Source organism: Dendropsophus ebraccatus, chromosome 7, assembly GCF_027789765.1.
Source record: "Dendropsophus ebraccatus isolate aDenEbr1 chromosome 7, aDenEbr1.pat, whole genome shotgun sequence".
Lineage (NCBI taxonomy): Eukaryota > Metazoa > Chordata > Amphibia > Anura > Hylidae > Dendropsophus > Dendropsophus ebraccatus.
Window position 1 is genome coordinate 76,208,361 of NC_091460.1, and position 12,006 is coordinate 76,220,366.

General features: G+C 39.7%; 1 protein-coding gene across 2 annotated transcripts in view; it reads left to right on the forward strand.

The window, feature by feature from the left end:
• The window catches only part of GLRA3 (glycine receptor alpha 3), a 132,440-nt gene that overhangs the window by 103,980 nt on the left and 16,454 nt on the right, over window positions 1-12,006 (forward strand). For both annotated transcript variants that reach the window (XM_069977800.1, XM_069977801.1), the window contains 3 exons: window positions 1,733-1,815; window positions 3,323-3,460; window positions 8,792-9,006. In XM_069977800.1, coding sequence (XP_069833901.1) covers window positions 1,733-1,815; window positions 3,323-3,460; window positions 8,792-9,006 — 436 coding nt within the window. The remainder of the gene's footprint in view (window positions 1-1,732; window positions 1,816-3,322; window positions 3,461-8,791; window positions 9,007-12,006) is intronic.

Below are 12,006 nucleotides of genomic sequence, written 5' to 3' on the forward strand. Positions count from 1 at the left end.
AGCCGCGATTGCCTGAGCACAGTTTGGCTCAGCCAATCGCGGCTGAGCAGCTAATGACGCGGCCGCGTCATCGGCTGCTCAGCCGCGACTGGCTGAGCACAGTTATGCTCAGCCAATCGTGGCTGAGCAGCCGATGACGCTGAAGAGGGCGGCCGGCACTCAGGACGCTCGGAGGGATTCGGCCGGGCCGTCCAAAGATGACATCGCAGACTGAAGATCGGAGACGAGTCGGCACGTGACAGGTATGTATAGCGCACCACACTTCCGGGTACACGGGTGGGGGTGGTGGGACACGGGGAAGGGAGCCATTCACAGACATAACATATATTACAAAGTTGTATAACTTTGTAATGTGTGTTATTCTGTGAATAATTGTTTACCGCCGCACTACCCCTTTAAGATACCCTACACAAGCTGGTAGTCTCCGCAAGGAGTAACACTGCCCCCTGAGACACATATTAAATGCCTCTCACCTAGCAAGAACATAGAACATTTTAATAATGAGCAGTAGTATCATACAAAGCTTTCAAAAATATTCCTACAAAATATGACTAATTCATTGACACATACATGCTGACCAAGCTATAATTTACTTTATACATACAGTAGTCACTGAAATGTCACATAATGACATAAAATAAGTGAATAGTTTAAATGATTTGCTTCTTACTAGGGTCAAATTCAGTTGTTCCCAGGTCTTCATAGTAAAGCAAAAAAGGAAAAAAAGGTTGTATCAACTAAGAAAAGAGGAGTAACCACTCACCAGGGTGATTAAATTAAATAGCCGCTCACAGAGAGTGACTGTAGCATGCAAAAGAGGAACTTGCTTAATGAGTGGATATGTATTCAGCTGGGAGGATTTTAAATTAAAGGAAAGGTAGCAAATAAAGTTGAGCTTGATGCTTGATCCTTTTTTACATATAGTGCTGGATGCATTGTTCTGTTCACTGTAAATCCCTAGCAGACTCAGTCTCCAGCATGTTTTCGCCTATTCTAAACTTTCTTTTAAGCTGAGTTATGACCAGATAAATGACCTGTTATCTCGTCATAAATCTGCTTTGAACACCATTCAGGAAGAGAGAGAAAAAGGCCCTATTAAGCAGCTCTTGATTAATTTAATTGTAAATAGGGCATGTGCGTACAAGGCTGTAGAGGAGAAACTTAGCAAAATTTTAACAATACATTTATAGAAAATTATTTTTGTTGTCATTTGTTATTTCATTTTTAAAATCTTTTGTTTTCCAGTTTTATGTAAGCACAGTTCACTGTATAATGAAAAATGTATACAATTTTTTGAACTTTGTGTATCAATATCTCATGATTTTCAAGATCTCTACTTGTGTCTAAATAAAAATGTTTACTATTTACTAGAAGATTGATAATGTGTACTGGTCATGTGATGGACACACAAGTGCACAACCTATTAGAAGAGATGACTCTTGTGAGTTTAACAAGCTGATGTAATCATCACATGACCAGGACAGATATTCACTGATCGTTTCCATAGAAAATATTACAGAAAGGAAAGCAGACACAGGCCAATGTTGGCAAAGGTACCTAAGAGAAGGAAAATGATTCTTACCTCTGATTATGGTATCAAGATTTCAGATTATATTAGATATAAGTCTCATTGTTGCTAATCTATTGAAGTTTTTTTTGTTTTAAAAGAATGCAGCATGGATTTTGATTCTCTTCATTTTCTAGCATTAACACTGATTTTCTGTGATTTCAGGTTAACACTCACACTGTCCTGTCCTATGGATCTGAAAAATTTTCCTATGGATGTGCAAACGTGTATAATGCAATTGGAAAGTTGTAAGTAAAAAGCTAAAAATACAAAACAGTTGCATAAAGGACCACTAATCCTAAATGAGATCAACTAATGGTGCGTTAACACAGAGAGATTTATCTGACAGATTTTTTAAGCCAAAGCCAGGAATGGATTTGAAAAGAGGAGACATCTCAGTCTTTTCTTTATGACCTGTTCTCTGTTTATAGTTTGTTCCCGCCTTTGGCTTCAAACATCTGTCAGATAAATCACTCTGTGGAAACACACCATCAAGTCAACTTGTCATATTAACATACACAAAATACCCCATGCCTATAGATTGAACTCCATTTTAATGTGTCAGGTTCCCATTAAAGGACAACCTCCATGGAAAAAGGTTTTGGCTTATTTAACACACACATGCGCTCCAGCAGCCTATTCATTGGCTGGAGCCCATCACATGGCTTCCAGCTTGATCAGCCCTGATTGGCTGAGCTTGCTGGAAGCCATGTGATGTGCTCCAGCCAATGAAAAGGCTGCCGGTGCGCAAGCGCACTGGCACCCTTTTCTCTCCCATGGACCCGGAAGTAAGAGACATCGCTGGACGGTGGATGCAGGTGACGGTGAGGCAGACGGCGGCAAATGGAGTGGTGATCGTCACCGGAGGGATGGTGTCTGTGTGTGTTTTTTTTTTTTTTTTTTGGGGGGGGGTCCCGCCGGAGTTGTCCTTTAAGGTTTACCAATTACACAACAGGAAATATGTTGTATTATAAAAACAAGCCATCCATTTTTCTTATTAGCGCATTTGGATATTAGCTCTGCAGCATCTGTATGGAAATATATGGTCAGCCAGATCTTCCAAAGTTAATGATAGCTGATTGTTTGGTGTCCCAGGAGCCAGATCCCCACTGATCAGCTGATCCCCATGGTAGTTTGAGAAGTAGCTGTCTTCATGAGGACACAATAAAGTAAACTTACATTTGCAGATAGAATGTACGAACCATTATTGTAAATGTCATGGTTTAAACCCTTCCAAATAAAATGTGATCTTTAATCTTAAAACTTTATTAATAACTTTTATACATACAATGGGAACCTGTACAATTAACTTTTCATCTTAAATGAACACATTTACTTTGGCGGAACAGATTTTGACATAGCAGTTGTTTCTTGTCAGATTAATGTCAATGGATTTGGGATGTTTCTTCTGGCAACTGTTGACATGCTTCAAATGCTAATCAGTATTACCCACAGCTGTTTTTCAATTGAATACACACCATACTATTGAGTATCAAAGTATTTTATGTGGAGTCAAGGATATAATTCCAAGACAGTGTTCAGGGAACCAGAAAACGTGCCCTACAAGCTATAATGGGGACATTTATAGAGCAATTAAATATAGGAACTGATATTTTAATTTCTGTAAAAATGTTTATTAATATATAGAAATAAGGGTAAAGTTTGCTTTTACTCCAGAGTAGATTACTCATTTCTGCTGTGACAGAACCGGCATATGACACATTTATCTTTAGGTTATGCTTATGTATCTTCCAGTTGGATACACAATGAATGATCTCATTTTTGAATGGCAAGAAAATGCACCTGTACAGATAGCAGATGGCCTGACTCTTCCACAGTTTGTCCTAAAAGAAGAAAAAGATTTACGTTACTGTACCAAGCATTATAATACAGGTAATTCTATCCTGGTTAACTTTACAGATTTGTATGTTTTGTTCACAGTACTACTAATTCCCTAAGTAATTATAACCATTTCAGTGTGGTTTTATGGATAAAATCAAATAAAATCTCATCTAACAGAATAGGGGGAATCATTTCTTTGCTGAAAATCATTATTTAATCAGTATATTAAACAATGTCAATGCAAAATTTGGATCTGATCTGTAAAATATGAAAGAAACATATGTCACTGATACGTAACCCTTCCTCCCTCTAAAAAAAATAATAGTTTTTCTCCAGTGTTTCTGACCATTCGTGCCCGTTGGGTGTTTACCTGGCCTGTCTAAGTTATTTTCTTATTCTGCACACTTACATTATCCCAAAGTAGGGACCATTGCCCAGTTAGGGGTCATCATTTAGGTTTATTCATCCAACTAGGTACTGATATTTGGATGGGTAAGAACAAGCCTACACTGATCTTCTTCCCTAACCCGGTCCTCATGTATGTCCAGATGCAAAAGGCAGTAATTTCCCCCCTTTTTTGTCTTGTTTTATGATATATATATATATATATATATATATATATATATATATATATATATATATATATATTTATTTATTTATTTTTTAAAATCACGCCAGCGATGAACTTTTTTTTTCTTCTTTTAATAAATTCGACATTAAAATCCATCTAACCATGTCTGCTTTTTGGGAGTAAAAACCCTGAGCATGGACATGTCAATTATTTTCGAACATCTTTTGCAAACAGCGGACATTATTTTTTTGGTGTTCACACAGTTGATTTTTTTTACCGTCCTTTCACTTTTTTTTACTATTAAATTCAATGGACTTTTAAATTAAAGAAACACCAAAAGCCAATTAGTTCACCTGAACTAGAATAACGTACCAACAGCTGTCATTGTCATTGTAAACTTAAAATGACAGACGTGATTTTTTCTTTTCAAAAACAGAGAGGAAAAAAGTTGTATGAACATAGGGGGAGATTTATCAAATATGATGTAAAGTGAAACTGGCTCAGTTGCCCCTAGCAACCAATCAGATTCCACTTTTCATTCCCCACAGACGCTTTGGAAAATGAAATTTGGAATCTGATTGGTTGCTAGGGGCAACTGATCCAGTTTCACTTTACACCATGTTTGATAATTCTCCCCCTATAGCCTTTATCTGGTAATATAGTAAGAGTTTGCAATTTTCAGCAAATCTGCACAAAAGAAATCTATTTTACATTTACATACATATTTACATTGTTATCTATTAAACTATGTAACAAGTTAATATTATGCATGCAAATGAAGAACACAAATGTGGCATGTTTTTACCAGCTGAAACATGCTGCTTGAAACAAATGATGATGTGATGCTGCATCACAGAGCTTATACCATGATGGTACATGGCAAGAAGTAAAAAAAAAAAAAAAAGTTGATTTATGTGAGGTGATAAGCACAATCACTGTACAAATCTGCATTTCCTACTTTGGATTCTAAATAATAAATTATATTGGTTTAAATGTTGCATTTTGACTCTGATTAAAGAGGTTATCAAGGATTAGAAAAAGAAGAGCTAGTTTCTTGCAAAAACAGCACCTCCCCTGTCCTGAGATTGTATGTGGTATTGCAGTTCATCTCCATTTACTTCAGTGGAACTGAGCTGTACAAACCACATTTGGACACAGCCTGGACAACCCCTTTAAAGTGAATGTACCACTTTGCTAAGTAATGTTTTCCTACTTGGCTTGGTCGGCGTAGTAGAACATTCACTTTGAATGAAAATGTTGCCTCTATTCATTTTAAACATTAAAGGAGAAGTCCGGGGGAAATTTTTATTAAAGTATTGTACTGTCCCCCAAAAGTTTTACAAATCACCAGTATACACTTATTACAGGAAATGCTTATAAAGTGCTTTTTTCCCTGCACTTACTACTGCATCAAGGCTTTACTTCCTGGATAAAATGGTGATGTCACGACCCGACTCCCAGAGCTGTGCGGGCTGTGGCTGCTGGTGAAGATGATGGCAGAGGGATGCTCAGTGTCCCTCCAGTGCCTTGTGTCCCTCAATAAATAACGTCAGCCGGGGCCTGTGATAGATCACTATCAGAGGCCCCAGGCTGCTGTTACTTCAGCACTGGCGGGCCGCGGGAGCGGGATCAGCCGGCACCACTTAGTGCCGTCTACGTCCGGAAACCATTGTGATGTCATCACCCCCCCGCTCTTCATTGGCCCCGCCTCTCTCCGGCACTCCAGGGACGTCCACAAGTAGCTGTAGCGGTGCCAATCTTCTAACCCGCCGCGCTACTCCACCTCAAGCTCCTGAGTGGGGCTGTGTATTGTAACCCCCGGGGGGTGTTACTATGTGTGTCTGGGGCAGGGGGATGGTGGTCTGCTGCGATAGTGTGTGTGATATTTGGTGGGGGAGTGTGTGGGGAATAGTATTGGTGGACGGGGGGTTGGCAGTGTGTGGGGATGGTGACCAAGTAGTGCTCTGCGTGTGTGTATGGGTCAGGTGGGGGTATTGCGTGTAGGGGGAGGGGGGTCAGATGGGGGTAGTGTATGTGTAGGGGGGTCAGATGGGGGTATTGTGTGTAGGGGGGTCAGATGGGTGTAGTGTATGTGTAAGGGGGTCAAATGGGGGTATTGTGTGTGTGTAGGGGGGTCAGATGGGGGTAGTGTGTGTAGGGGGGTCAGATGGGGGTAGTGTGTGTGTAGGGGAGTCAGATGGGGGTAGTGTGTGTGTGTGTGTGTAGGGGGTCAGGTGGGGGTATTGTGTGTGTGTGTGTGTATAGGGGGGTCAGATGGGGTAGTGTGTTTTGTAGGGGGTCAGATGGGGTAGTATGTGTGTATAGGGGGGGTCAGATGGGGGTAGTGTGTGTAGGGGTCAGATGGGGGTAGTGTGTGTAGGGGGGTCAGGTGGGGTAGTGTGTGTGTGTGTAGGGGGGCAGATGGGGTAGTGTGTGTAGGGGGGTAAGATGGGGCAGTGTGTGTAGGGGGGTCAGATGGGGGTAGTGTGTGTATGTAGGGGGTCAGATGGGGTAATGTGTCTGTAGGGGGGGTCAGATGGGGGTAGTGTGTGTGTGTGTGCGTGCGTAGGGGGGAAGATGGGGTAGTGTGTGTAGAGGGTTCAGATGGGGGTAGGGTGTGTGTAGGGGGTTCAGATGAGGGTAGTGTGTGTAGGGGGGTTAAGGTGGGAGTATTGTGTGTAGGGGGTCAAATGGGGTAGTGTGATGGGGGGCAGGTTTATTGTAGGCAGAGGGGGGAACTTTATTACTATGGTGGGTACAGTAGGTGCTATATTACTATATAGGGGAACAGCAGTGGAGTCATTTTTATTATGAGGGACACAGCAGGGGGCATTATTACTATATGGGGGCACAGCAGGAGGCATTATTACTATATCAGGCACAGCAGGGACATTATTACTATGTGAGGGGCACAGCAGGAGACATTATTACTATATGGAGGCACAGCAGGAGACATTACTATATGGGAGCACAGCAGGGGACATTATTACTATATGGGGCACAGTAGGGGCATTTAACAATGGGGGATAGCACAGCAGGGGATATTTTATATGGGAATAATGCACAGCGGGGGGTATTCTATATGGCGATGCTGCACAGCAGGGGGGTTATTCTATATGGGAATGCTGCATAGCAGGGGAGGCTATTCTATATGGGGATGCTGCACAGCAGAGGGTATTCTACATGGTAATGCTGCACAGCAGGAGGGAAATTCTATATGGTGATGTTGCACAGAAGGGGGGATATTCCATATAGGGATGCTGCACAGCAGAGGGGGGCATATACTGTATGGGGTCTGATGCATGGGGGGCATATACTTTATACTGTGTGTTGCACAGGGGGCCATATACTACATGGGGACTGCTGCATGGGGACCTATACTATTTGAAGGCACAGTTGAGGCCCATAATTAATGCAGACACAGAGGGAAGGGGGGGCTACAACCATGTGGGGGTAGACAGAAGGCCTATACTATGCAAGCACAGATAGGGCACAGAGGAGACCTAATTACTGTGTGTGCTGGTTCAAGGAGCCTAAAATGTTTTTCCTGGCAGATTCTGAAGAGAAGGGTTATGGCTTGGGCCGAATGGAAAAGAAAGAGAAAAGTGAGTGACTCTAATCAGAGAAGTCATCTGTGAGTCACAATTTCAAATACTAGCCTATGTGACCATCTGTTAAAAAAGGTAATTATATACAAAAACACACACATTATATATATATATATATATATATATATATATATATATAGTGTGTATGTAACGTCACTGCAGAAGTCAACCCAGGGGGCCCATGCCCTGGATGTTTAAGGAACCTAGCAACGCCCCTGGTCGTAACATCACCATTTTATCCAGGAAGTGAAGCCTTGATGCAGTAGTAAGTGCAGGGGGAAAAGCACATTATGGCGGGCAATACAATACTTTAATAAAAATTTTCGCCTGACTTTTTCTTTCAGCAAAAACAGTGCAAAATTGTTAATTCCTGATGCTATAAAAAAACTTAGAATCCTCTCCAGAGCTCTTCAAGCAACTTATGGTGCGTTTACACAGGCAGATTTATCTGACAGATTTTGGAAGCCAAAGCCAGGAATGGATTTGAAAAGAGGAGAAATCTTAGTCTTTCCTTTATGACCCCTTCCCTGTTTATGGTCTGTTCCTGGCTTTGGCTTCATAAATCTGTCAGATAAATCTGCCTGTGTAAACGCACCATTAGAGACAAGGATAGTGAAAAGCACAAGCCAACGGAGGGAAAATGTCCAGGTCACTCAATCACAGTAAAGCTAGTCAGTCATTTTAAACTTAAAAGACATGTCCAGCTGCAAATCTTCCTAATGCAAGCCCTATGCAAAAAAATCTCAGACTATGTAAGGAAGTTACTTCCAAGAAAATGTACCAAGTTATGTATGGTAGCTCCCCACAGAGAGCTTGTTGGCAGACACAGACGTTAGCACAATGAGGTGGAGCTGAAGTTGGCTCCAGCTGGCCATATATTTTCTCTAAAGAGGCTGATACCATAAAAATGTAGTGTAAATACGGTGGCAATTCTGTGTAACACATAGGCAAGCTAAGTTTGCCAGGGCAAGAGCCACTGTTGGCAGCATCTCTCTGCTTTTGGCTGAGAGAGGATCTAAGACTAAAAGAATAGGGTGCTCCATGAGATCCCTGATATTGTATGTCCTAACCAACAATTGTTTCAAAGTATGACTATAAAATATAGTGAAACACATATATAGAATTTTAGACTTACTATAAAATTTTACTTGTTTTAAGATGTATTTACAGTTGTTTTCTCTTTATTTTTCTATCATTCACTAGGAAAGTTTACATGCATTGAAGTTCGATTCCATCTGGAGAGGCAGATGGGATATTACCTGATTCAGATGTACATTCCTAGTCTTTTGATTGTCATATTATCATGGGTCTCCTTTTGGATCAACATGGATGCAGCTCCAGCCAGAGTTGCCTTAGGTATTACAACTGTACTTACTATGACAACACAGAGTTCTGGTTCCAGAGCTTCACTGCCTAAGGTAAGCAGCATAAAAAGAAATATATATCAGTACCATAAATACTTTATCTTAATATACTGAAAAGAAAATAAGTCATACGGCTACAGAAACTAAAATTAAACACTTAGTAAAGACTGAGCATAATGTGACCACATACAGGAATAGTCAATAGCTAAAGCACAAAGTTTACCTGTTGTTGTTAGCAATAAAGTCTGAAAATAAAATGTTCTATAAACCTTGGAATATTCTATAAATAAAGTATTGCAAAAAATGAAATCACATAATACTTTCTTATTATAGGCAATAGTAACAATTCTTCAGCTCTGCTAGTACTGGTTACTTTCTTTGGCACATTTCAGTTGTTGCTAGAAGGGCCCCCTGATGATAAATTTATCAGTGTGTGTTTTGCTGCTAGAACCACAAGCAATAAGCTATAGTCAGTGGGGAAACCCAGCTGCAAGATCTCAGTTTCCCTGCAGCTCCACCAGAAGGAACCTGGAGCATTGCACTTTGAAATGTAAGCAATGTCTTGTAACTCTTCTGCTCTCTGACTAGTGGATGAGTGTCATGAATGAGGGAATCCCGTGTAATAATAAGAGTTTTCAAAAACAAATTTTAAAAATGGGTTTTTCAATGTAAACAGCTTTTCTAAGTTACACAAAGCAAGGGAATTAGCTTGAAGACAGAGTTTTATTGCAAACCTCTCATCTCTAACTCTTACAAATGAGGACATCTTGCACTTGTCTAGACTATGACAGGGCTGATGATGCTAAATGATAGATATGTAATAATGGTAAACAAGAGCACAAGAGTTCTGTTAATGATGATTAAGGACACAGTAAATAAAATGTTGACATGGCGTCAAACTAAGTATTGCAAGAAGAGGAAAATATTACAGATGGAAAGTGGAAGACATAATGAATACCCAGAGGGATTTCAAGGTACAAGAATAACAAAAGCATAAAAATAAAGCAATAAAAAACATTATGGTCTGATTGCCAACAGCAACCTGAATATAAATTATATGGTGAAAAATGTCGGAAAGAAAGAGAGAGATGGAAATCAAGTCCCAACCTCAACATACCCCCCCCCCCCCCCCCCCCCAAAAAAAAAGGATTTCCCAATAATCAATTCTATGGCTAAATAGCTAAGAATGTGAAGTTAGATACAGATACATAAATAATACATGTCATTGTAATAAATGTGCATAACAATTAGCAAAATAAATATTATGCATAAACACTGAAATTGACTTGCTTATGTACCTGGATCATCTATGAAGCGTGTTCTACAGTCCCTTATGAATACTAAAATGATTCCAAAGTGCCAAGAACTTAAGAAACTGTATGAATTACACTCTGAGGCTATGTTCCCACAATGTATAAATAAGAGCAGCTAATAGCTGTTTATTTTTACATTGTGGGGACATAGCCTAAAAGAGTTTTAAGTTTTTTGTTTGTATGTATTTTATGGGCCCTGCACATAGATACTGAGGATGGATCACAAAACCCAGAGATTGTAAGCATTCTTATTATAGAGCAAATATGGCCATGCTCTGGCCATGCATTGCCTTTTAGTCTCCAGGGTAGAGTGCAGCAAAGGTAGAAAGAAGGATTTGGTTGATCCATAAACCTTTATTCATACAACACCTCTTTGTGCATGACTTAGGTCCCCAAGTACCTTGAGCGCCTGAGAAAGATGCAAGCTTTGCCTCAGAATGTGTTTTTTATATGGATCAATTATGGATCAATTGGACCTCTCTCTCTCTCTCTCTCTCTCTCTCTCTCTCTCTCTGATTTTACTTCACTTTTCACTGGGTAGAAGTAAAACAATACCTGCTTCTCTCCAGAAGTCTTATATTAAACTATGTAAAAAGATGAGCATAACACCTTCCGTATCTACCATAGCATTGAATTCTCTTTTTAGGAGTGATAAGACAATGAAAAGAGAAAATAGCTATATAATGCACAAGCTGGTAAGAAAGTGTAAAGTAATGATTCCAGCAGCACTCACCATTTATCAGGTAATGGTTTTATTCAAGCCAACATCAGACAGGTAGGCAAAGGGGCAGAGCACCTGATGGACTGTCTCCCCCTGCCCCTTTGCCTATATGTCTGATGTTGGCTTGAATAAAGCCATTACCTGCATGAAGATTGGTGAGTGCCGCTGGAATCATTACTTCACACTTTCTTACCAGCTTGTGCTTTATCACTGTATTCTTGTTGCATTGCTGAGCACCACAATAGGATAAAGCTTACCACGGTCAAATTTATTGACACTGATACCATCAAACTTCCTCCTCACTTGTGAGAGCACCCTTACACTCAACTCAATATTTACTCTTCAGTGGTACTTACACAGTAATAAAAATACTTGTCAATACAATTTACCCCTTCACATTAGCAATACAGCGATATATGTCGGCTAACATGAAAGAGTAAATGGAGTGAGCTTGCAATCATTTAACCCTTTCAATGCTGCAATGTAACACAATTGTGTCAATGAATGGGCAGAATGACAGGTGCCGCACCTGTCAGTTGTCTGATTGCCATCTCCACAACGTGATTGCTCCACAACGTGAGTGAGACTCTTTTAGTGGAGCAACAATCTTTGCATTGCATATCATTGCTTAGATCAGTATTAGCATTCTAACAATTGCTTATGAAAGGTCCCTAGGGAAATTTGAAAAGTGTAAAAAATAAATGTTTTTGAAAATAAAACTTTCCCATAATAAAAGTTCAAATCCACCTACCCTTTCCCATTTTTCAAATAAAAAATAAATATAGTTGGTATCACTGCATGCAGATTTTTTCAGTCTAGTAAAATATGTGTTAAAAACTATTTTAAACATTAAAATTGATGATTTTTGGTCACAAAATATATATATATATATATATATATATATATATATATATATATATATATATATATATCTACAGTACAAAAAGATTAAAATATTCTATCAAAACCAAAATGGTACAGGTAAAAACCATTGATCATAGCCCAAAAAATAAGCCCTAA